We start from the raw sequence: 27,221 nt of genomic DNA on the forward strand, positions 1-27,221 counted from the left end.
GCTACTAGGTCAGAATGGTACCATTTTACATCCAGTTTGCACAGGTGCAAGTGATGAAAAGTTGCAGACCTTGTCTACGCTTGAAACACTGCAGTGGCACACTCACTGCAGTGATTGGAGGGTTTCTCCAACTGGTATAATTAATCCACCTTCCCAAGAGGCATTAGCTAGGTCAATGGAATAATTCTCCCATCGACCAAGTGCTGTGTACACAGGGGTTAGGTTAACTTAACTCATCGCTCAGGGGTATGGATCTTTCACACCCCTGAATGACATAGCTGCATCAACTTAACTTTTGAGTGTAGACCTGGCCTCGGATGGCTTATAATCACACTAACAGGCTTTTCTAGTAAGCAGGTTAGGGTAGTGGTAAGACTATGGTACGAGTGCCGAAGGCGGCACACAAGCTGATTTTCAGTGGCACTCACACCGCCCGGGTCCTGGCCTCCGGTCCGGGGGACTCTGCATTTTAATTTAATTTTAAATGAAGCTTCTTAAACATTTTAAAAGCCTTATTTACTTTACATACAACAATAGTTTAGTTATATATTACAGACTTATAGAAAGAGACCTTCTAAAAATGTTAAAATGTATTACTGGCATGTGAAACCTTACATTAGAGTGAATAAATGAAGATTTGGCACACCACTTCTGAAAGGTTGCTGATCCCTGCCCTATCATATTGGTGCTGAACGATACTAAGTACTGCTGAATACAACCTATTAGGGTTAAGCATGAGACTTGAATTTCCTGGGTAGTGTAATAGTGCATGGTCATCCAGCAGGATGTATAACCAGAACCAGTAAAACAATAGGATCAATTTCACAATGCAGTTTGGGGACCTTAACTCATGACCTCTGCCAGAAGGGAAGAGATGTTTATTAATCTGGAATTTTCATGATAAATAAAAAGCACGGAAAATATAAAATCCTACTGCACAATTCTAACAGAAGACAAATTTAATGTTTAGTTAAAAAAACAGACTAATAGTAATATTGTCTTCTTACACAGAACCTGCAGCACATCGTGCTGTTCCAAGTTCTATGCTTTGCGGGTGCACATCAGTCTTGGCCTGGTGCCCCATTCATCATCTTCATTATTTCAGCTCTGAGCCTTCCACGCAGCTTTACCAACACACACAAATCCTGACCTGCAGCTCTCCCTGCCTCTTGCTATTCCAGACAAGTCCCTTTCTATGGCAGGGCCTATTAGCCATGCCAAACATATACTGGTTTTGTGATATGAACCAATATCTAGTAGGGACTGTGGTGGAGCTCACAAAACACATCCTTTTTAGGGTACAGCTGAAAATGAACTCCAGCCCCTAGAATATACTGGCACATCATCCCAGATTGCCAAACAGTATTTTAAAAAAAAGTTTTATAAGAAGATGTAGAAATCCTTATCTAAGGTGCATCTAATTCCATTTCCATGTACTCAGAAATCCTGCTTTAAACATTCACTTTCTGTTTTGCAATCCTAAATCTCCCCAATCCTGTTCCCTGTTCATTAGGCACTAACTCAATCTCACACCAATTACAGGAAGACAAGGTGCACAGACTGATATATACAACATGGTTATATTTCAACAACAATCACTGCTTAAGAAAAGCCACATTTCCAAATCACAAACAAAAAATAGTAGTTCTGTCTTTTCCAGCAGGCTGACCTCTCCATCCAGGTATCTTCTCCCATTCCAACAGATCAGCACTCTAAATGCTGATCATATCCCATCACAACCAAGACCATACACCATCCTGCTATTGTGGAAGCAGAGCCAAATAGAAAAGGTCTCATTCTCACCCTATTCCCTTTCTGAACCCATTAACTCTTGCATCTACAAAGTTGCTAGTTGCTAATGTAACTAAGTCTATACTCAAATATTCCCAACAGTTTAGGGTAATATACAGAAGCCCAAAAGAAAAGGATGCCCAAATCTGCAAGGTTAAATTCTAACTGTGCTAAATCTTTTAAGACCTCTGGGAGCACTATTTCAATAGATATATTTAAAGATGACTGGAAACAGACTAGCTGAGTGACAGCATCATCTTGTTTGCACAGGAATAGCCCTTGCTCTTTCTAATACCTGCAGACTGGCAAATCTAAACTCTCATTACACTGAAACGTTGATATCCCAGAGTAGCCTATTTGGACTGACTACTCTGAAGACCTCTAAAAAGCCAGAACCAGGCACAGCTGTGTTACATTACCACCCAAGACTGCCAGAAGGGCCCTAAAGACCCAATATGTAATGAGGGCTCTGCTTACTCTATTGTCAGGCATCTGTCATTTTAGGACAGCCCAAATCTTCATCAATTAGAAAGGATTTAACAAGCCCAAGGCCTGGTCTACACGGAAAAGTTAGGTCGACCCAGCTACATCATTCAGAGGTGTGCAAAATCCACAAACAGTTAAGTCAGTCTAACCCCAGGTGTACATAACACTTGGTTATAGTATAGCATAGTATAGTAGTATCTACACTGAAGCACCACAGCACTGCCGCTGGAGCATTTAAAGTGTAGACAAGTCTTAAGTCATCCCCACTGCATCTGTGAGGCAACAGGCCAACCACCACTATATACAGGAATATTGAATGTGAACCTTTATTCTCTGTTAGGCTACGGATATCAGGTTTTGGGGCTGAGACCTTCATGTGCTATGGGCAGCCACTTATTCAATATTCTTGTGCTGTTAGCAACCAAATGTCCAGAAGTTCTATGGATTGAAGGTGGCCCATCTTCAGTGTCCAGTGCCAGCCACCTAAAATGCCACCACTGAAAATGAGAGAATCAACATTTTTAGGCAAAAACCACAAGCACATACTTGGCCTGCAAATAGAGAGTACATCAACAAGCAAAGATATGGAAACAAAAACCCTCAGTAATTTAATTACTGGCCTGGAATCTGCTGACTGCCTGTTAATTGTTTGAGCTCTCAAACTGCTAAGAGACCACCCTATGATTCCTGATTTTTTTCACCCCATACGAGGACATTCACAACCACAGCAAATATATCCAGAAATGTGAGTGTCTTTAGGAAACCCTTTCTTTTTCACAATCCTATAATAACTTAAAAATGAAGCTCCCAGTCCTCTCCCTCCGGTCATGTTCATAGACAACTAGAGATCTGTGTTAGACATTGAATTCATCTCCCTTTGAAATATTTCCAAATGTTCAGAAGATGAGAAAAAGCTTCCTTCACATCTTGTTATCCTAATGAAATGATGGAGATTCTTTATTACTACCATTGTGGAAAGAACACCTTGCTGGAATGTCCTGCCAGGCAAAGGCCAGATACATGTGTGAGATACCAAATACCTGTGTGAGAATTGCTCAGGAGGCTCCATACTCCAAATTCTACTTCACAGTTCTCACTCAGTTTTATTTGCTGCAAAGGGAATTCTGTTCATTGGAAGATTCTGATATGACAGAACTGTTTTCTGATCCCAACAGTGAAAACTGGCAAGGCCAGAACAGCAAAGAGCCTGTGAGGCCAGAGGAAACACTGCCTTCTACATAACCACACGTCATGACAGCCTCTCGGAATATGATTCTTTCAATAGCAAAACCCTCAGACCGGAAAAACAACAGAAAAATAGAAACTACAGGATGAAAGCATAAGGCCAATCTCTATCCAAAGTCTTTTTCCTAGCTATATAAAGGCAGCAATAATTGGTAATGGGGAAAATGATAGCAGATTCCCCAGAGATATCTTGTGAAATATCAAGTATTCCCTCATGATAAAGAGGGCAGTACAAGGTCATTTATTTTGGGAGGAATGCTTCTTTTCTCAGGTAACTTCAGAGAGCAAACCTTTGACTCTTGTTGCATAAAGCCCGGGCTCGTTATCTATTATGCTTGCAAATCTGATGGAGAGAGGACACCACTACTTTGTTTACCCTTAATTCCCTTCTATATAGCCAGAACTACTAAGTCCCAGAATCTAAAAATTACTCTGCCCTCTGCTTCTGGAACTGTAGTGCACACAAAAATAATTTCTGGGCCAACGTTTTTCACTAACTACTAGTTTTAAAACGATCAAAAAGGAAAGGAAAGTCTGCACGTTCCTTCTGCTAAGATGTCATCATTTGGAGAGTATACAACCTGGGACTCAGAGGCATCGAGGTGACTTCTTTATTCAGCCTTTCCTCATGGTTACAGTCTTCAGAGACCAACGGAAGCAAAACAACTCTTTTTAAAGTATCACAACAAGCAAAATGCCAAATTTCATTTGAATTTATTATGAAAATCTTGTCCCCACTCCAATTTCAGTGCTCAAAGACAAAACTGAAACAAGGTCAGGTTCATGTTAGCTAAACTTACCAGAATTTATTATACAGTGACTCCGAGCAGCTATGAATAAACACTCCCCATAGGAGCCACGTTAAAAAAGTAAGTAAGTCTGATGACTGAAAAAGGCTAGAAACAAGAGTGCTTTAGCTTACCTGAAATATGGTTTGGGCCACTACTCATTGTGACAGAAGAACATCTAGCATGTTATGTAGTAAGCGTAAACCCAGATCCTGATCTCCATTACACTGGTGTAAATCTGATAACTTTGTCTTCAACTGAGTTGCACCATTGTAAATGAGATCAGATTCTGGCCCATGCTAAGGGCTAATGCAATCAGGAGAATCTCAAGTAGGACTACAGAAGTTATTATAACTATGTATTCGGCACTGGTTCAACCGATTCTGAAATATTGTGTCCAGTTCTGGTGCCCACAGTTAAAGGATGTTGACAAACTGGATGGAGCAGGTTCAGAGAAGAGTCACAAAAATGATTAAAGGATTAGAAAACATGCCTTATAGTAACAGACTCCAGGAGCTCAAGCTATTTAACTTAACAAAAAGAAAGTTAAGGGGTGACTTGGTTACAGTCTAGAAATACAGTCTAGAAACAATTATTTAGTAATAGGCTCTTCAATCTAGCAAAGAAAGGTAGAACAAGATCCAATGGCTCAAAGCTGAAACTAAACAAATTCAGACTAGAAATAAGGCATAAATGTTTAACAGTGAGGGTCATCAACCATTGGAACAATTTACCAATGGCCATGGTGGATTCTTCATCACTGTAATTTTTTAAATCAAGATCGGATGTTTTTCTAAAAAAGAGTGGCTCTAGGAATTATTTTGTGTTATACAGGAGGTCAGATTAGATGATCACAACAGTCCCTCCAACCTTGGAATCTATGAATCTACATTGCTTTTTAATATACAATCAACTCTGCTAGAAGGACACCACATTTCCTGAACAGAATTTTGTTACATTTTGTTAAACCTTACATTAAGCGTTACATTTTTAACAAACATTTTTGTATTTCAATTAATAAAATGAGGAAAACAGTTTCAACTAGGAGTCACAGCTTTTCCTTGGCAGAGAAATGAGAAAGTGTGCCCTACGGTATAAATGTCCCCAAGGCTTCAATTTACATAAGAACAGCCACACTGGGTCAGACCAATGGTCCATCTAGCCCAATATCCTGTCTTCCAAATGTGGCCAGTGCCCGATGCTTCAAAGGGAATGAATAGAACAGACCAATTATCAAGTGATCCATCCCCAGCTTCTGGCAGTTAAGACACCCAGAACATGGGGATGCATCGCTGACCACCTTGGCTAACAGCCATTGAAGGACTGATCCTCCATGAACTTATTTCTTTTTTGAACCCAGCTGTCTTCTGGCCTTCACAACATCCCCTGGCAATGAGTTCCACAGGTCGGCTGTGTGTTTTTTATTTTATAAAAACTGATCCAGTAAGATGAAATAACCTGCAGAAGTAAATGATTTAATATTTTAACATTACAATATTCTCTTGCTTACCGAAAATTTCTCCGTTTTTGGCATATTCTGTCACAAGGTACAACATGCTTTTGGTCTCCATCACCTGTTGGAGAAATTGCACATTAGTTTAGTTGGAGAAGGGTAAAAACTACATAAATAAAGCTATTCCAGCCCTTCTCCCCCAGAGGAAGTCACTTAAATCTCAAGCCTGCAAACACGTACACAGATGCTTAAATTTAGTCACGTGACTGACTTCAACAGGGCTACCGTGTGCTGACGGTTAGCCAAATGCTTAAGTATTTTGCTAAAATTGGAGCCTAAATGACAACTTAGATTTGATTCTTAGTCCCAAATAATAGCTATGAGAAGCTGACAACTCTAAATGCTAACTGAGTGAACAGACTTGGCCTGAAAGTGGTTTGCACTTGAGCCAACATGTCGGAGTGACTGTTCTGCTTAACTCCTCTTCTGACTTGCTGGAAAAAGATTAGTGTCTGTGGACAGGAAAGAAGCCTGGAGCCCTTGCTGCCCTCAGTCGTCATGGTGGAAAAAATAATGCATTGCACGTTTGGGAAAGACTGGCTAATTCGATAAATCACGAGATTCCATGGATACCATAATGCAACTGTGTGCAGTACAGAAATAGAACCATCACATCCCCAGTTTCACCTTTCTGGAAATTTTACAAACAACTTAAAACTTCTTTCCTCGGACATCTATAGCCCTGATCCTGTTTGAGTGACCTTTTCCACAAGTTTCAGAGTGGTAACCGTGTTAGTCTGTATCAGCAAAAAGAACGAGGAGTACTTGTAGCCCCTTAGAGACTCTACGGTGCCACAAGTACTCCTCGTTCTTTTCCACAAGAATAGCCTGTTCTCAATTTGGAAATACTGGACAAAAATCTACATCTCTAAATTTGACATAAAAATTTCTGCGCTGTCCCAAACAAGGGGATTTCACCTAAGAATTCAGGACACAAACTTGCCAAGAAATCTACCCCCAAAAGGAAAACTTCCTTGATTCCACTGCAGTTTTTCTTCCTATGCATCACCCTAGCTTAATCTTTTATATGCTCCCTCAGTAGCTCATTACACAAGTAGCAGGACCAAAAACAAACTGAAAAACTGTATTTTAAAATAAAAATAGTCATTTAGGATTTTTTTCTCCAGCAGGTTATAACAATTTGAGTGTCAGTCACATTTTGGACCTCAACTATTTTAACAAACCTGAGCACTGTAATTTGTTAAAGACAGACCAACCTGAGTAAGTTGTGGGCACAGCCTCCTTTAATCAAGATTTTCCGGCTTTTTATTTATTCACAATATGGAAACTATTAACAGTTTCTAGTAAATTATTTTTGGAGAAATGTGTTTTTCTTCTTAAGTTTTAAAATATATTTTAACATGTTGTAGCCATGTTGATCCCAGGATATTCAAGAGAGAAGGTGGATGAAGTAACATCTTTTAATGAACCAACATCTGTTGGTGAAAGAAACTTTCAATCTACACAGAGCTAAAGAACAAACAGATGAAGACATGCTCTGTGCAGCTCAAAAGCTTGTCTCTTTTCTTACCAACAGAAATTGGTCCAGTAAAAGATATTACCTCACTCACTTTGTATCTCACATATCTTTAACAGAAAATTATAAAACCCACATGAATTACCCAAAAGATTTGATATAGCTCTACAAATAGAACATAATGCCTGATCTTCAGAAAGTCCAACCATATCTGGGTCCTTATTTAATTCGATAAAGGTCCAGAGTGCATTTTGCCTGTAATTTTCTTTTTGAAAAACACAATAGTATGGAAAGGTTGGTTGGTTTTTAACCCAACACCTGGAGGAAACAGGACACGTCAATACTATATTTTCTACACTAGAAAGCCATGAATTTGGTCCCCTTTTTGCCCAGTCCCCTCAAATAGGAAGTTCTGAGACTCACATTGTGGGCATACTACTATGATGGGCACATTATATGTAGATAGATTAGAAAGACTCAATGTTTTTGACATGCTAATGTTACTTTTATCTACTTACCTATCTACCAAATGTATTTCTAATGTACCAATGACAATAATATCTAGGAGGCAAACATAAAATTAAAAGTTGCAATACTTTTGTCCGTAACTGTCCTTGCTTCCCTCCAGTCCTTAATTTAACTGCTTTCCACTCCTTCCTCTCCCTCGTTTTTCTTTTCTGTCATTCATTTAGGAGATTGTGGTCAATCTTACTTATGCTAGCTACTAATTTTATCCCCTAACATTTGCCTCTATTCTATGAATCACAAGTTGATTTTCAAAGGAAGTGCCAGACTATTTCCCATAAAATGAAATTAAAGCTAAACAAGACTTTGCTAAATCGAGCCCTTTGTTTTTATTCAGTGGAATAATTCTGTCATCAAAGGGTGGATCCTTTATATGAGCAATCCCATTGCCTTCACAGGGCTGCAGGATCAGGCCTTCAGTTTGAATGCCAAGAGGTTTTTCCTTTTGTTTTATTTTTTGGTGCTTGTAATTTGAGTTAAACATATTTCTTGCATGATATTTCAAAGAAGAAATCAGTTGAAGCACCAATCATGAAATAAATTGGCCTAATTTTACTAAAAAGATTGTTGACAGGGAAGTTAGGCCCAAAATGTACATTCTGTAATATATAAAGATGTAGATTCAGATCAAAATCTTACTCTGAAATGCCAGTAACCCAAAATGCCATGGCATCATGTTTGTATGAATAACAGAAAATGAAAGATACTAGAAACAAACATGAAACTGACTAATCTACTTTTACCATCCAATTTAAGTGAAATGCAAAAGAATACAGTATAAATAGTGAAAAGTAAAATAGATTTTTTAAGAAGTCTTTCAAGTCTAGAGTTCGATCGTCCAGGTTCCTCAAGTCTTAAGTGGGAGGTGAAAAACTTAGAAGAAGCTAGAGCTAAAAGCTATAGAAAGACTATAGACGTTTCTTCTGGTATATGTTTAATAATTTCAGACATTTTCTAATAGCTGGAGTGATTGTATTTGGCCATTAATGTTTCAAAGTTTGCAGTCCTGAACTGTAAGGTCACTGAGGAGTAAGTTTTACAACCAAAAAGATCCAATCTCTTCCAGTCCTTGTTATATGGAGTAGATCTGGAGTGGTGTTGTCTGCCCCGTTCATTCATGGCCTCTGCCACCAGAGAGTTTGGCATTGGGTGTGAAAATAAAAATTCCATTTTCTTGGAAGGGACATATATTTTTTTAATCTGCTCTTTTGCAAGTGGGCAGAATTGTTGCTGGGGTTTGCCATATAGTCTTGGCTGGGTCCATGAGAGCCTCATTTATTGGGGGAGTAATCTTGGAAGAGGCTGAAGTTTGGAGGATGTCCAACAACTTATGTTGAGACTTTGCAACTTCTTCCAGTGGTATACCCAGTGAGTCTGCAATCCTCTTAAACAGTTCTTGGAACTGTTTAAAGTCATCCCCATCATAGGTGGTGGGGGCATAATAGTTTCATCCAGAGAGAAGAATGAAAAACCGGCAGATGCAGTGATTTCCTGATCCAAAGTCTCCTCCAGTTTCTCGATTGCCTCTTCCAGGGATTCAGCGGGTCGAGGTACTGAAGGCGATGGAGGATGTCTTGACCTCTCCCTGTGTGGACTGGGAGGCTTAGGGTAGTGTTGGCGGTACGCTGCCCCTGGGTCCCAGTAGGGCCACTGTGGTGGGAATGACATTGGTGGCAGCATCCAGGAGTGTCTGTACCATCCTTGAGTTTCAGCTCTTGGGTGATACTGATATTATTCTTGTGGACCCAGTCTGGTGGCCGTCTATATAGGCGAAGAGCAATGGGAGGAGTAGATTTTCCCTTCCTCATCATCATCCTTGTCACTGGATAAAGGAAGAGCTGATCTGGTTCGTGTAGCGAGTTGGCATGGTACCAAGCGTGCTGAAATAATGTCGGTGCCGAGGAGTGGAGACTGCGGTGTTGACAAGACTAAAAGGTCTTTATGCTGGAGAAACTGCTGCAGTATGGAGAGTATCAGTTCTGAGCAGGGTGCTGTCAGTGGTATTGATGCCTTTACCGCAGTTGTCAGTGCGGAGGGTTGTGCGCTGTGGAGGCAAGAGGTGATGCCATAGATTGTAGCACTGCCAAGCTGCTCAGCGCCGCTGCCGCATGTTTCAGTGGCTCTGGCATACCGAGGCAGAGATTGTAGGTTTCCCTTTTGTGCCTTTGACTGAACCCACCTGCTTAGGGTCTTTGGCTTGCACGGTACCGGATGGTCCCGCTGCCTCAGAGGTGGGTGGTCTTTGTGCGGTCAGTACCAAAGGGGTCTAATGGGTCAGGGAACTACAGGTCGTATGAGGTAACCGTCCTGTCATCTTCAAATCTGTGTCCATATGATCCCACTCTAAGTAACGGATAAGCACTGTCTCATCTAGAAGGTGGGATTTAGAAGTCCTGGCAGCCTCTAAATAAAGTGACTATAACACTGTTCTATCAAATTTGGTGTAGCTGATGTAGACTGACCAATTACTGAGGAAAATGACCGTCTCTCCTGAGATAATTTTGGCTTCTTGCTGGGTGAGTACACAGAAGATTGTTGCCAAAGGTAGGTGGGTGTCCTCTGTCTGGACTGTCTTTGGTATCTAAAGAGCTTGAGGTTTGGGGCTGAGGTGTAGGGGCAAACAGGTCATCATCCTCCCTAACTTGAGCAGAGAAACACGATCTTAGATCTAGGATGTAGGAACATCATACCTGCAGAGTGGGGGAGTGCATCCAGGAGAGAAGAGACTCCTAAAAAGATTTAGGCATTATAGTGGACAAATAACCCAACCTGAGATCCCAGTGTGACAATATGGCAAAAAAGGGGTAATGTGAACCTTGGGTGTATAAATAGAGTAGTGAGGTGATTTTACCTCGGTATACGGCATTGATAAGACAGATACTGGAATACTGCATCCAGTTCTGGTGGCCTCATTTTAAAAATGAGGCTGAAAAGTCTGACAAGGTGTGGAAAAGAGCCAGAAATTTCTCCCAGAGGCAGTGCTGATCTTTGCGCCGACTTTGGTATTGTGAGTTTGGAGATGTGGATCAGTGCCAAGTGTAGTGTCATCAGTGCTGAGCATCACTTGCCCCTACCGAATGAACAAGCTTAGCACTCTGTGCTGAGAGGAGAGAGAGGGTTTGAGTCTCTCCTTGTGGGAGAAGGGGGATCAGTACAGGCAGCAGTGTCTATCCAGGTGTTCAGATCTCGCTTGCCTTGGTAAGAACGCAGTACTGGTTCTCAGTGCCGGGGTGGGAAGTTGGCACCAAGATAGTCTTCGCTGGTTCCTGATCCTTGCCTGATGTGCTGTGGATTTTTGCCAGTAGCGAACTTGGATGTTGCCTGACATCTTGCAGTGGCATTGGCTAACTGAAACTTAGAGACCAAATCAATCTTGGACGTCAAACCTCGCTCTTTGGGCTCTGAAGTCCTTCTCATTGATTGTTTGAGTCTGAGAGTCTCTGGACTTAGTTGTTGAGACGGAAAAGGAATGTCACACAGAGCAGCATTCTAACACATGGCTCTCCCCGAGACGACAAACACAGCAGCTGTGGCCATCTATGAGTGGAATAAGTGTCACAGGACTGCCACAGTTTGAAGCCTGAGGGTTTTCAATCTGCCAGTTTAGGTCTGGATACTGGGTAAAAATACAGAAGAAAAAATTTAAATTTAAATTGGGGGGGGGAGGGAGGGCAGGGTGGTGTGTGTTGTTAATATAGAAACATTTTAAAAGGAGGAAATTGAAAGTAATTAATTTACAAGAGAAAATTCTTCTAAAAGGAAGAGGGTGGACACCACTTGTTTTATCTTGCTGCCATGGACAGTAAGAGGAACTAAGAGTTGCAGCCACTCTGCTCTTTCAGGCTGAGGGCACGCACTAAGGCAGGCACAGGACGCCTGTGGCCCAATGACCACCACTAGCTAAACATTCTGCTCTCATGCACGAGGCCCAGGTGGGTACCTAGACTGGGACTGACATGGACAAATACTGGAAGAAGAAATTTAACCTACCATAGGGCACCAACTGTACCTGAACAGCTCAATTCAACTGTTAAACTGCCATACTTGCAGGCTCAGACATTGGCATTATGTAATCACACACACACACACTATATGCTAGTTCTGTATATAGTCAAAGCATTTGTATTGTAATGTAAAATGTAATAATTGGAAATAAACCAATCTCCTAGAACTGGAAGGGACCTCGAAAGGTCATTGAGTCCAGCCCCCTGCCTTCACTAGCAGGACCAATTTTTGCCCCAGATCCTTAAGTGGCCTCCCTCAAGGATTGAACTCACAACCCTGAGTTTAGCAGGCCAATGCTCAAACCACTGAGCTATCCCTCCCCCAGGAAAATGCCAGGCTAAAAAAACCCAAAAATTACCAGATACTGGCCCAAAAACTAAAAACTACATTGTGCTTTTACAATCTGACCTGTGTGAAGGGCAGTGTGTAACTATAAAGCCCGAGGAGCAGCGGAGGGAAGGAATCACGCCTCCAAGTGGGGAATTGTCATGACAACAGCACACCAAAATGCTCTGTACCATATTTTTCTTTTTGAATGTATCCTCATAATTTCCCCTCCCTCTAACCCACCCCTTGAACTGTCACCCATGCACACACATGTAAGTGTAGAAATATTATATTCTTGAGAGCCAGAGGACCAAATATACTAAATGACAACCTGTAAGAAAGATGCCCCCCTCAACTGTACACACTATTCAGAGGCAATGCCAGGTGAGAAGCCAACTCCTCCAAACATCACATGAGGGAAGAAGAGAATGCTGAGATTCCTACCACAATGTGTTGTCCCTAGACCCTATTTGGGAGATCCAGATTTCAAATTCAGCCTCTAGCTGGTAGGTATCTGAAAAGATTGAGGACCCATTCTCTTACTGTTCCCCCTCTCATCCCAGAGCTTCCTCTAGCTTTTGGGTTGCTGTGGAGAGGATGGGTTGTGTAGAATTTCTCGACTACTCTACTTCTGCCTTGGCCTCCACTTTTGAGTTCACCTCCCTTGTTAATAGTTCCAGTACTGCCCCTACTCAGAGCAGAGAACATCTGGATACCAATAAGACAAGCTGGCATTATAAGTCCCTAGTCATTTCATACAGATTTTGATTCAGCATCAGTGGGAAGTGTGTGTGGCATGCCTGATTAGATCAGAAGGACTAACTGTTGAATGCCTTGAAATTCTTTACACAATATATTGGGTTTTGATGCAAGCCTCAGTCTGCAGCAAACCTGATACACAACACCGTCCTGACACTGGAAAAGACTCAACAACATCTCTACACTTCAGACTTCAAGAAAAAAGTGTGTGCAATGAAGAACAAATCAAGAAACGTCTGAAACTGAACTCCTTCTACCTCATCTTTTTGTGCCAAAGTCTGTTGAATTATCAAGACACAATAAGACAAGGCAAGGGCAGTTTCACCTTGAACTATGAATTTACCCAGCTGTATTGCAAACCCTATACATCCACTGAAACTAGTCAGCAGATAAGAATCTGTTCATAATTACACAAACAGGGTTTACAGACAACTTCTATAGGTGGATCTGCAGCATCATGGCCTACTGTGTGTATACAGATTTCTTCATGACTTAGGAAAAATAAAGATCCAAATCATCATTTGCCCTGCACCTTGTGTACTTGCTTACACACACACACACACACACACACACACACAGACAGGAAAGGCAGTATTTTGCACTGATGTAAATGACTATACAACAATGAACTGGGACCTGGATTTTTAGGGCAACTTGGCAGTTCAAAGGATTGGGTTTAAGAATCTTCCACTTGCAGGTGGTTGGCTTGAATTGAAAGTTACCACTTATTGGCAGGTTGGTAACTTCCCTGAAAGGAGACTGGTGGGTTCAGTCCAGATCCCAGCGGACAAGATTACCAACAAGGGTGCCAAATGTTATGGCAGCGGGTTGTCTCAGCAGAAAAAACAAGAAAAACCAATGGCCACTCTCAGTTTAGGCACATAGGCAAAGTAATGTGAAGGAAACTTGCACAGCGGCTGCTCATACTATACTTGCTCTGTGAATAAATAGGAGGTTCAGTCTCCAGGTATCTCTTGCACCTCTCACCAGCACTAAATCACCCAGTTTTTTACAAAATTAGATCTCAGGCACCTCTGGAGTTATTCTGTGAGAGGCAGACATGAATGCTAACCACAGAATGAATTAGGCCAATATGCTGCTGTGCACGCACAAAGATTAAAAACACACCCAAAACAACTCAACCACATAAAAGCTGAATGTATACTATGAACCAGCAGCCCATAAAATGTCACTGATGTAGAGGACTAGACATCCATAAACATTTGACACAAGAACAAATGGGGGGAGGGGAGAAGCAAGAGGATTGTAACTGTACCTGATAGAGTTTTATTATGTGCGGGTGGTCAAGCATTTTCATTATCTGCACTTCTCGATAGATCTTTTCCAGGTTCACTGCATCCAGCTGAGATTTGTCAATTATTTTTATTGCCACCTGTAGCCAAGGAACAAAATTTTTTTTCTTTAAATCAGTTTTCCAGTCTCGTCTACCCCTGCTTGTTAACAGGACACCAAATTTGTATGACTCTGGGTCATTTTTTTATTTCAAAAATATACTTGCTATATCTTAGAATTTGATAATTCACTTATTTTTTATAAGGCACATAAGATATCATGTTGTTGATCTAGGAACTCAGCTACTGACCAAAATCTCTTTAGCATTGTCAATGGGTGCAGGCAGTACCAGCAGGTGCTTAGACAGAGGAGAAGAGACCTCAAGTGCCGCTTAATTTGTGCATGTGAGCAAGTGGATTGAAGTAATAAATGGAGAAACTGCAGCCTGACGACTGGGAACCCGAAGCAATATTGAGGGATGAAATAGCTTGACTGAGACTTCTTGCAGCAGCACCATGTCACTATTTGGGACAATGCAATGATAAATTCTCAAACTAAAACTAGTCAGTATTTTTTCATTTGCAAAATACACTAGTAAAACCTTCAAATACAGCTTGCTTTGCTACCCGAGCCCGATCCTGCAAATACTTATGCACATGCTTAATTCCATGCACATAAGTTGTTCCAGGCAGCCAGGATTTCACCCGCAAATTTTAAATCAAGTTTTGAACTCAAGTTCTTGACTCAGCACATGCCATCAAATCATACTCAGCTAATGCAATTCAGATTGTTAAGGATTTTTATTTCACTGTGCTTAACGTTCTAGATATAAGGATGTCTGTAATTAACCTGTTGAGAAAGTGTAAAATCTCTGCAGGGAAACTCATGTCAGTTACACAGAGCAAACAGAGTCCATGTTATTTAGAAGCTAGTTTGAGGTCCTACTGACCTCATTCCCAGTCAATACTGGAGAACTGAGTTACACAGAACTATACTTAAAGGATTCCCAATTTCAACAAAAAAGGAAACAAAATGTTATGCGCTATGAAGAATGCAAGAGAAAATACTGAGAATATTAAACAGATCAACAGTATGTCTCATCTTGAATATCATGTTAAAAGTGCAGAGATAGGCAACAAAAATCAGACCCATTGAAAGACTTCCATAGGAAAAGAAAGAGAATATAGGAAAGTTTATAAAAGAGTGGTACAGGAAAGGTACATCAGTCCTGATATTCAATATCTTCAACAGGACTGGACCCAACTACCTGAGATGTTACAACTCCCCTATAACTACGACCTACAACTATAGATGCATTTCCCAGGAATCACAACTTTTTTAACTATAGGGAATGGCTGACAAGCACAAGAGATACATAGGCCCTCAAAGATATGTAGGTAACTAACTTGGATTGATTTCAATACACAGGAGGTGGACCTTACTACCTGAATAAGAATGATCAAGAGCATCATTGCATTAAGAACTAATTACTAAACTCAGTTGACTTCGTTTTCCTGTCAATAAACCTCTTCATATACAGATACCTGCCCACCCCACCACTTAACACACAAAACATAAATAATTATATAACACTTAGTCCTGCCATGAGTGTAGGGGACTGGACTTGACCTCTAGAGGTCCCTTCCAGTCCTATGATTCTATGAATGAATAAAGTGATTTATCCTACTGAGCGGGAAGGGGGAGACAGAGATGCATTTTTAAAAACTTGGAATGTGCTCAGCTGTCACAGTAGCTGTCACAGGGATCATAAGTAGCCACATAGAAAGTAACAGGGTAAAACAGGAACACCTGAATTCTATTTCTCATAGTACAAGTACAGCATCCAATTAAATTGATAAATTTAGGGTAATAATTTGAGCCCAAGAACTTAGTATAATTTTAAAAAGAGCCTTTACACGAATAATGAGGATATCAATAGTTGCTAGATAGGATCAAAGATATACTAGCAATATAAATACATGCTCTAGCATGTGGTACTAACTAGCCACTGTTGGAGACATGATACTCCCTGAATCCCTCCTCTGTTATCTCACCTTGATAGCCTTTTACAACTCTATCCTGCTCCAGTATCTGCACTTGTATCTTGCTGCATTACCTCACTAACAAAGCCAGCCTTGACTGCCTGTTTGTCCACTTCTTCCAGATTAATCTTCATGCATAGAAGACTCATCCTGAACTATTCCATAGTGCCTCTAACATGTGCGCCTTCACATCCCTCCTCAAGACCCATTTCTACTGTGATGTGTATGGAAAACAATCACAAGGGCTGTCTTTTTGATTTGTTCGTAAAGTGCCTAGCACAAGGGGATCCTGGTCCATGACTGGGGCTCCTACGTGCTACCGTAATACAAATAATAAATACTACTACGACTACCATCTGACAATGGCTAGGAAGATGGCTAGTGGGGATCTCTGATTGATTGATTTGTAACTCAATTAAAAACAACCCTAAAGGATGCAGAACTATCTAAATACATACCTAACTAGTCTATGTAATCACTTTTCAATTTACCTTCATTCTCCTCCTTCCGATGACTTTACACCCATTTGTTGCGACTGGTCTTAAATTAGGCACTAATTTAATCTCCTTGCCTTCAATCATAAAGTAGATAGATGAAAGGAATATGTATGCATTTCACTTGATTAGAATTACCCAAATACCCAAAGTTAACCACGCATGTAAGTCTTTGCCAGATCAGGGCCTAAGTTACTGTCTGTATTACTTCTTGAGGAGACTAAGGGTGGATATGATAGAGGTATATAAAATCATGAGTGGTGTGGAGAAAGTGAATAAGGAAAAGTTATTTACTTGTTCCCATAATGTAAGAACTAGGGGCCACCAAATGAAATTAATGGGCAGCAGGTTTAGAACAAATAAAAGGAAGTTCTTCTTCACGCAGCGCAGTCAACCTGTGGAACTCCTTGCCTGAGGAGGTTGAGAAGGCTAGGACTATATCAGGGTTTAAAAGAGAACTAGATAAATTCATGGAGGTTAATTAAGTCCATTAATGGCTATTAGTTAAGATAGGTAAGGAATGGTGTTCCTAGCCTCTGTTTCTCAGAGGGTGGAGATGGATGGAATGAGAGAGATCACTTGATCTTTACCTGTTAGGTTCACTCCCTCTGAAGCACCTGGCATTGGCCATGTCGGTAGACAGGATACTGGGCTGGATGGACCTTTGGTCTGACCCAGTATGGCCATTCTTATTGTTCATACACTCTGTAGTTCACTTCTTGGTCACATATAAAAGCAGAGTGGTAAGCAAATTCCTTTTTTTGGTGTGAACATACACGATGTAGGAATAAACAAGGACGTAAACAAGAATTCAGTCTGTTAAAAAAAATTAAGACTCCCCCTCCACAATTTCTCTTTACTGCCAATAAAACTGATTTGTGAACAAGTTTATGCAGGCACAATTTCGTCAACCTATAGAACAAGTTTCCTAGAAAATTATAATAACCAAAAACAGACACCAAAAATAGAAACAAAAATTCTTACACACACCTTAGGAAATATTTGCTTTAAAAAGTTATTCCTTATGTCAAATTTCCCCACTTTCTCTCATTTACTTTATAGTAGCTCACCGAAAAAGCAATATCAATCAGACACTGGAATTGGCCTATTATATTTTCTTAACTTAACAGGGCAGGTGTGCTCTGGGTGGAGCCCTGTTTCGAGCACCACTCAGCTTCCTCCCTCAATAAAAATAATGGAAACCACTACTTCTCACTTAAAAAGTTACCCAAAATGTCTAGGGTGATCCCTACCCCAAACTGATATTTCACTTTATCCAGATCCTGTCAGAGTAACAGATCACCTATTTTAGGTAAGCCAGGAGGATTTATATTCGTTTATTAGAGAAGTAGAATCCAAGTGTACTCACTCACCAGACAAGCCTAATTCAAGAAACCAACCACCTTCTCTCAATTGTTTGTATGATCAATTTTTAATTTTCCCATTATTTACATTAATAGCCTAATCTCTTCAAACCTCCCCTGTACATGGTGTCTTACACAGCATCAGTCTTGCCTCTTACTTCATTTATCCACACTAACCCTTTGCTCTAACTCTGTTCCTTAGCAGATGCACAGATTGCAGCAGCTTTATCCATAAAGGAATTCCTGAGCACTTTCTATTTCCTCTCTGTTCTTTCCTTTCATTATTCTAGCCCATTTACTTTTGCCTTACACTTGAACCACTGCACACTTTTACCTCATTCTCTTCCTCTATCCCTTTATGAGGCTCCCTTTAATAATAACTAAAATAACTTTCTCTTGTTGCTTGCCTGCATCTTCTGTGTGACAAGACTAATGTAGAGAGGCTGGCAGGAGCGAAGTTGTGTAGGGATTCAAAGAGGAGAGCGCTTATGTCTGATATGAAAGGTGAGGGAAGGCCAGTAAAGGGTGCTGTAGTGGAGCACAGTCAGAGTGATGGAGCACACTAAGCTCAGGTCTATACTAGCTGGGGGGTCGACCTAAGATACGCAACTTCAGCTATGTGAATAGCGTAGCTGAAGTCAGCATATCTTAGGTCGACTTACCTGGCCATGAGGACGACGGTGAGCCGACCGCTGCCGCTCCATCGACTCCGCTTCCGCTTCTCGTGAGCTGGAGTTCCGGAATCGACGGAGTGTGCAATCGGGGATCAATTTTATTGCGTCTACACTAGACGTGATAAATTGACCCCCGATAGATCGATCACTACCTGCCGTTCCAGCGGGTAGCGAAGACCTGCCTTTAGTATCCGTGGCAGCGTTCTGGACAACCTGAAGTAAGGAAGCAGCAAAACTCTGCCTTCCTAGGCTCTTCTTCCATCTTTTTTCAGTTCATCCAAAATGCAGTCACTCTTTAATATACACTTTTGTATTTTGGATTTCCATTCCTCCCCTCCCCCAGGAAAAAAAATCTAGTATTTATATGGCTTGCAATTACAAGTTCCTGCAGTGAAGCATGTAAGTTCCTTGAATTGAAAAAGTGAACTTAAAAGTATACAAGCTCTGCTGGTTTTTCCAACAGAGTTTGGCATTTCCACAATTTGCTCCTGTATTTGAATACAGACTCTCTACAGAGATTATATAACACACTGAAGGAACATAAATATTTCAATGAAGAATGTTTCTGCTTTCAAGTCTGTCTATAAAAATTTCCTATGTTGACAAATTTCTCCATGTATGTTAGGCAGTTACCAGCTCCCAATGTTAGCAAAAGTGCATGCCCAAAACAAAGTTTTTAAAAGATACAATTCAGCTGAGTTGTCTTGCAAACCATAAAGGACCTAATTAGATAGATAGATAGATAGGATAGATAGATAGGATAGATAGATAGGATAGATAGATAGATAGAGAAAAAAAAGAAGAAATGAGTTGTGAGAGGATAGAAAGGGTCTTCGTTTACCTGTAATCTCACTGACAGTTTATCTATACCAGATGCTTCTGTTATTTCAAGAGTAAATGTATAATTATAGTTTTGCCATATTGCTGACTGAAGTTATTTAAAAAATGTACTTAAAATTGAAAAGTCTTTTTTCACATTTACTTAGCAAATTCCCTTGTGGTATTTGAACCAACTAAAAAACAAAAATAATCTCTGATCTGGGACCAACCATGCAGAGTTTCATCCCCAAGAGAGAATCTTCAGAAAACTGAGCATGTAAAAAGCGAGTTGTAGAATTGAGTCCTGCTGTAACATTTATTATAGTTTAATGTTAAATTAATGTGCTTTCTTTGTGGCTTTCTGCCACTTCCTCCTTTTCCAAATGTTCCCCATTGAGAGGACATGCTACAGATGTTTAAAAATCTCCTAACAATACAACCGGCCTACATTTAGAAGATGGTGAAAAGACTGAAAATAATTCCTTCATTTGAAGGTCAGGAAGCCATACAGCTCCAAGAAAAATTCAGTCTTCAAGTCAAACTTTTCGGTGCAAATCCCAAGAAAATCTGTTCCAATGGCCTCCAAATAACATTAGCCTTCTCATACTAAAAATCAGTCTCAGATTCTAAAGAAAAATGCATTTTCATTAGAGACCAGTATGCCACACAATCTCATCAAAGAGAGTCTATTGTACTAGAGTTCTACATTTCCCACACTATCAAATAGCTGTTTATTGCAAAAATTCTATCACTATAACTTAATATTATTGCTCTAATAACCCTGCACTTACAGCTATGTAACTTGCAAATACCTGTGTCACATTTAGTTTTCATGTAGTGTATTCAGGTACAGTAGTGTGTCAAAGAACCTGACAAGCCAACACTTCCTGTGAAGTCTGAAAATGTGTTTATAAAAATCTTATCGCATTAAGAGCAAGAATGTTCTTTTAATGTCATCAAGCCTTGAACTTACATAAGTGAACTTGTTTTCATATCTCCATATGACATGATCCAAACAAGTTCCAAAAAAATCAGTTTTGGTCACTTAAAATGTAATACTTGGTAGCCTTACAACTTTCCTTGGTTAGATCTACATTTACAAAGGCCTAACTTTGTGTTTAAAAAATTCAATTACGCTCTTTACAATTAGACTAATGGGCAAGTTACTCATCTGTATTAGGTGAACTCTGGTATAAAGCTGAATGGACAGTCCGCAAAACAGACAGACGCCGAATTAGCATCCAAACCATCCTCCATCCAGTGGTTTAATTATTATTACTAACAAACAAACAAAAAAAATGAACTTCACTTTTAGTTTTTTTCTTACCACTGGTTGTTCCTAGGGGTTCCCTTCAAGGCCTTCTCTGCTCTAATGCTCTCTCTTTCCAGAGAATCCCTTAGTATTTTCCTTTTCATTCTAGATGGAGTTAAAAAGCTGCCCCCACAAAATGAGTTAAGCAAACTTCAGCGCTTTATACAGTGTTCTATCACCTGCTGTGAGGGTAGGTCAACAGATGAACTCTGCCAACCTGTTAAAAATTCATGAACACATTCTTGCTTCAGTCAAATCTTTAAAAATCAAGATTTTCAGTATACAGATCACTCAACATGACAGTTGCCACACTGCCTCTTTGATCTAAAATGTAATTATACAAGTGTAAATTTTTTATTTAGCTACATGCTAGATCATTTTTTTGAATTTCTGAAATAATCCCACGTGTGGTACTCTTGCTGACCACAAGTAGCTATGTATTGGCAACACAAAAAGCGTTTATATCAAATAATGTAGACCAATAAATATTAAAGGCTTTGTATTTCTAGTTCATCCAGAGACTTTATAAAAACATTAATGATAATGAACTGAATAAAATGTAGTGTGTACTCTCTTGCTATAGCTAAGCGCTAACAGTTTTTCTGAAACAAAGATGCAGTAAGGGGTGGCGCTAATTACAGAAATATTTTGTTGTCTATTCTCTAAAACAGGTTGAGGTTTTATATCAGGAATGACATTGTAATATATGCGTCAATATTTTCTTAATCTGAAACGGAGTATTACAGACATCTGGCTTCTCTGTTTCAAATGTTTAAAGGTAGATTAGATACCTCAGCCTTTTTTAATACTGAATTTTTTTGCCCTTTGTTCGATCTGAAGGTTTAGAGAAAAATCACTAAGAAATACTATGCAATTACACATAAATGTGAAGTTGCACTTAGCACTGAGCTCTTTTTCACCAGCAATCTTAACAGTGTCTTGATTAAAACAAAACGTGGGTCAAATCCTATTTAGTTCAAATTGGAGATGCTGCTTCTGGCTGCAGCAAAGTCTTTAATTTTACATTTTTGCACCAAAACTGTTGAACTATGAAATCTTTCTCAGTGAAACTGAATATACAGCTCAGTAGCAATCACTAACGTTTTCCAGAAATGTCATAACATAGCACTAATCTTTCCAGTATACTGCATAAAAGTTTACCTGGTACATGACTGAATTCGCATTTCTCTAGCATGGTCAACCTCTATCTATGGCAACACATGCCATCACCCACAGCACACACCAAATTAAGGACAATTATGCAAGTCACATGATTCTAGCACACTCCTACAGTTTGGTTGCAAATCACTGTGTATTTGGCACACTCCCCCCACTACCACACACAACTTTCATGATTAAGAGTAATAAATGCTTTAAATCAGCTTAAAGGTGACCTGAAAAGGGGTAAAAAAATGGTCTATACCTCCCTACCCCACACTGCTTTTAAGATGCATAAAAGCCTAAAAGCTATTTGAAATCTTGCTTCAAAATATCAGGAATAGTAAGTCTTTCCTTCCTTGTTTTTGCTAGAGGACTAGAGAATTGGAGTGGGAGCCTTCTCTGCCTTCAACTGAAAGGGCAGGGAACTGAAACTGCCAGGCATCTAAATTTAAACAGATATCAATGAAAAAAAGTTAGTCTGACTAATAATCCTTACTTTCAATTTTTCAAGATTAATTGAATTTCTATTTGGTTTTGATTTTACCGTTACAGTCCTCCAGAAAAAGAAGACTTAAACTTCTAATGTAAGGGAAATGCTGAATATCCTTCAGACCTATAAGAGACACAGCAAAAAAGGCACAAATCCAGATTTTCTCTTTTGCAGCTGCCATTCAGGTTACAGGGGTCAACCTAAAATCTTAGGCCCTGCCTAGGTTAGAGATATTTGCACGAGTGCCGTTACCCTGATGCAAGCTCCCTATGTAGACTCACTTTAATAGTGTAAAACATGGCTCACTCTGGTCTGGAATACGTCGTGCTGGTGCAAGCCCCACGGAAACAATGGAGTGCTTCTACATCATGGATTTGCTCCAATGTAGCTACATCAATATTAGCTTCCCTTAAATCCGTTTGCGCTAAACCAATTGGTGGGTCACAACAAGGGGGAGGGGGGTGTTGTTTTTTAAACTAGTGCACTTATGAGTATGTATCATGCATACACACACTTGATCAGCCAACCGTTCATCTAGTTCAACATTCTGCCTCCTAGAGAAGCCACTTTGGAGGAAAATACAACCATATGTAATAGACAATTAGGCAATAACATGCCTATAGGAGAAGGTTTTCCAAGTTCAAGCAGCGGGTGGCTGACATACGTCCTGAACCATGAGGACTGATTAGTAAAAAATGTTTACGATAGTTCATGGAGTGATAGCTTATATCAATATGCAGATGACTAACCATTTGAGTTTTAGGTTTAATGCCCTATATCTTGTAGGAAAGAGTGCCACAGGTTGGTTATGTATTTGAGTATTTCCTTTATCTGTAAGTTTATTACTTTTATAATTCCAGAGGGTGTCCCTCTTATATTAGGAGATAATAAGCAGCAGATTCAGTATGATGTTCTCTACCATTCATGTTTATACCTCATGTCACTACTTATCTCCTAAAACTAAGCAGTCCTAATCTTTCTGAGCTTCCCTTATGACTCTTCCAACGCTTCTAATTATTTCTGTTGCCATCTCCTATTTTTCTTATGTCCTCCTAAACATAACTTCTTCTCCTGTGTCCATAGTCATGAACATAAACTGAATTCTCTGATCATAGGATATTTCTGTGATACAACAAACATGTGCTGTGTGCAAGAACCTATCAAAAATGCAGCTGCCTCCTCTGAAGCATCTAGTACTGACTGATCTTAAAGGCAGGTTACAGAACTACACCAACCATGGTTGAGAATACATTGCAGTTCCTACATTTATATTAACTTTCACATTTCTTCACTTCAGTGCTCAAATGCAACATTAAGGTTGCAGTTACAGGATTTCACACTCAATTTAGAACTAGTTTGCCATACTCCACCCTCTGGGCTATATTTTCTTCTTATGTACACATTCTGTTTCAGTCTGATTTCCCCTTCAAATATATTAGATTAATTTCATGACAAGGAACTTTAAGGTCTGCATCATTTCAATACAATTCCACTATGTAACTAAGTAGAGCTGGTGGAACTCACACTGGTCTGACTTTGAATCATTTACAGTAATAGTACTTGGTCAGAACTTCTCTTTACCATTAGTGAAAGTTAATAGGGTCCCTCTCCCTTGCAACTCAGCTAGCTGCTCCTACTGCCTGACCCAACAATGAAGTTCTACCTATGTTTATAAATTCCTTGTTGTGGAAATAACTGATCATGCAAAACAAACAAGCAAACAAACAAATAAAAGTGCACAACAAGGTTTAACCATAAAACGTTGGAAAGGGAAAACCTGCTAGAAAAGTTATGGGAAAAATATGATATAGGTTTCATTTTAGCTTAATTTTAAAATATATCATGTGAAACAACTGTCAGTCATAGTAAGTTCACCCTGCCATTCACATTCCTGGAATTATTTCCATCTTGGCAGTAGTAATTCACAATGTGAACTATAAAAACAACTTCCAGACTGAGCACAGCATACATACAAGACCCTACCCAAGAAGAAAGCCTATTCAATCAAATTTAAACTTATTTATATTGACATTTAGTAAAGTTTTTAGAATGTACTTCTATTAATTTCAGCCACTTTTGAAGCTGACAACTTGTACAAAACACAATATTACCAAGCTGTTTAAACTCAAAGTGTAGATTATTTTAAATTTCCACAAAACTCAGATCTAATTTTTAAATTACAATAAAAAGTTAAGATTGCCACTGCAATGCCGTTGAGACATGATGCCTGAAGACCAGTAAGCAAACAGCTTTACCTACTGCCTGGTGAGTGAAACATTAACACTATAATTGAACACTACTTAAAATTCTAATTTTCAAACTTGAGTATTTAGTAGTAGCAAGGAAAGGGTTTCAAAATTATTTGACTAAGTTCCTTAATATGCAATTTGAGAAGTGAGGCCATAACTTGATCAAATTTCCTTTAATATTTTGGATTTTCATAGACTCACAGAAATGTAGGGCTGGAAGAGACCTCAAGAGGTCAATAACACTGTACACACAACTTTGAAGAGTGACCACTACTATGTGCCCTGCAACAATATTAAATGTAAAATTGTAGCTGAAGTTAATTATAATTTTGCCTCCTGCCTATTGATATATGTACCACTTAAGATCACTATAAGTGAAAGATTACAGTTTGCCATTTCTTTGTGCTTTTGACATCATTTTGTTCAATCAGTTTCTTTGTCTGTATGGATCATTCACATCACACCAGAGAAAAAGGTTTTTTTTAAAATAGGAAATATGATATCATAAAAATTGGCAAGAAACTGAAATCCAGTTATAGTAACTGAAAGTACTTATGTCTTAAAAGTTCAGCCATGATGTCCAAAAGTGCTGCTTCCAGATATTTCATATTTAAAAAATATGTTTAATTACATTTTTACCCAAGTAGACTATAGTTGTTTAATTATAGATGATGCATAACATAATTACGGTTTTCTGAGACTGGTATTTAATTGATAACTTGGGTAACTTGCATTTCAGAAAAGATGACTGTTTTTAATTTAGTACCCAGACAAGCTGATTCAAGGGAATGGGATAGGAGGAAATCATTCTTCTTCAAACTGAAGTACTAAAGCTGGCCCCACATCTGGAGATATTAAATAGATGGCAAACCTAACAGCAGAACACAGAACAATTTCGCCTTTAGGGTTCAAACCTGCAGTGCTTAATTTGTGCCAGGGCTTGCTAGGGCAGAGTCCCAGCACCTCTAGGGTTGGCAGTTCATAGCCCAGGCAACTCAGGGCTTGCCCCGTCAGCTATGAAAGTTTAAAACATGGCTTGAGCCCGGGCACCTAATGGCTGGCGCCCCAGCCCCTCGCTCGTTACGAATGAAGCATTGCAAACCTGTTCTGCGTTTGGCAATGACCAAGTTACCAGTTGCCTGCTGGCCGTTTCTCGTGGAGGGACTCTCCTAACAGCAGCTTCCCGGCTGGTGTCGGTATCGCTCCCAGCGCCGCTGCAGCCCCGAGCCCGAAGCGCCCTGCGGCCCAAACACACTGCCACCAGCGCAAGCTGGCCCCGTTAAGAGACACGTCCTCACCTCCACCTTGCCTTGCGGGCAAGTGCACGGCCCAGGCGCATCCCCCGCCCCGCCCCGCCCCGCCCCGCGGGGCTCCCCTCCGGCTTGGCCCCGGGACCCCCCGCGGGGCCGGGGGAAGCTCGCCCCGCGGCGGGTGCTGGGGGAGGTCCCGGGGCCGGCCGGCCGGCTCCTTCCCCACAGCGCTCGGCTGCTTTGCAGAGCCCCCCCGCCGGACGGCGCCGGCGGAGCGGCAGGGGGCCGGCTCCATCCCCGGCCCCGCTGCAGGGACAAAGGCGGCTGAGGGGAGGCTGCGGGCCGTGCCCGTGCGAACGGCCGGCGGGCGGGCGCACACCTGGAGCCCCCCCCCTCCGCCCGCCCGCGCGCCGGGTGCCCCCCCATGGGGGTCAGAGCTCCCGGGGGTCGGAACCAGCCGCCCGCGGGGCTGGGGGGCGGTACCGGGCCCCTGGCGGGGGAGGGGGAGGGTCCGGTCCGAGCCGGTCCCCGGGGGGCGAGGGAGGCCCGGCTCCCCCCCGGCCCGGCCGCCTCACCTCGCTGCGCGTGATCCGGTGCCGCCCCAGCTTCACCACGGCGAAGTTGCCCTTCCCCAGCGTGCCCTCGATGTCGTAGAACCCGACGCGGACGGGCCCGGGCCCGCGGGGCAGCGGCAGCGGGGGGGGCCGCCGGGGCTCGGCCATTACCATGCTGGGCTCGGGGGGCGGCGGCGGCGGCGGCTCGGTCTGGCTGTGGCCGTGCGGCGCCCTGCAGCCGCGCCGCCCCGCCCCCCCCCGCGCGTCACCGCGCGCGTCAGCGGAGGAGGAGTCTCGCCATGGCAACCGTAGCCACCGCCACCGGATGAGCAACGGCCTCCTGGGGCTGTTCCCTGAGGGGCGCCCCCTCCCACCGGCAGCGGGGCCCCCCTCGCAGCCGTCCCCGGCACAGCGCTACTCCCCGCCGGCCTGGTGCTGGGAGAGCGGGGGGAGGCCGATCCATTGTGGCCGCGGGGGGGCACGGCCGGGCTTTGAGGGAGCGCTACCTGCACGGCCCCCTCGACGCTGGGCAGAGCCGCCCCCCCCCGGCTGGGGGCCAGGAGAGCCCCTCCCCCAAGTCCTGGTTAGCCCTGACTGGGCCTG

General features: G+C 41.4%; 1 protein-coding gene across 2 annotated transcripts in view; it reads right to left on the bottom strand.

Annotated features, from left to right (window-relative positions):
* The window catches only part of SIK2 (salt inducible kinase 2), a 105,394-nt gene extending 78,556 nt beyond the window's left edge, over window positions 1–26,838 (bottom strand). Inside the window, exons 1-3 of one of the 2 annotated variants that reach the window (XM_044996808.1) lie at window positions 26,640–26,838; window positions 14,193–14,309; window positions 5,821–5,884 (exon numbers count right to left, since the gene is read on the bottom strand). In XM_044996808.1, coding sequence (XP_044852743.1) covers window positions 5,821–5,884; window positions 14,193–14,309; window positions 26,640–26,792 — 334 coding nt within the window. In that variant the 5' untranslated portion in view covers window positions 26,793–26,838. The remainder of the gene's footprint in view (window positions 1–5,820; window positions 5,885–14,192; window positions 14,310–26,639) is intronic. The other variant, XM_044996809.1, reaches the window with a different exon arrangement.
* Between the last annotated feature and the right edge of the window lie 383 nt (window positions 26,839–27,221).

The sequence above is a fragment of the Mauremys mutica genome, chromosome 22 (genome assembly GCF_020497125.1).
Source record: "Mauremys mutica isolate MM-2020 ecotype Southern chromosome 22, ASM2049712v1, whole genome shotgun sequence".
Lineage (NCBI taxonomy): Eukaryota > Metazoa > Chordata > Testudines > Geoemydidae > Mauremys > Mauremys mutica.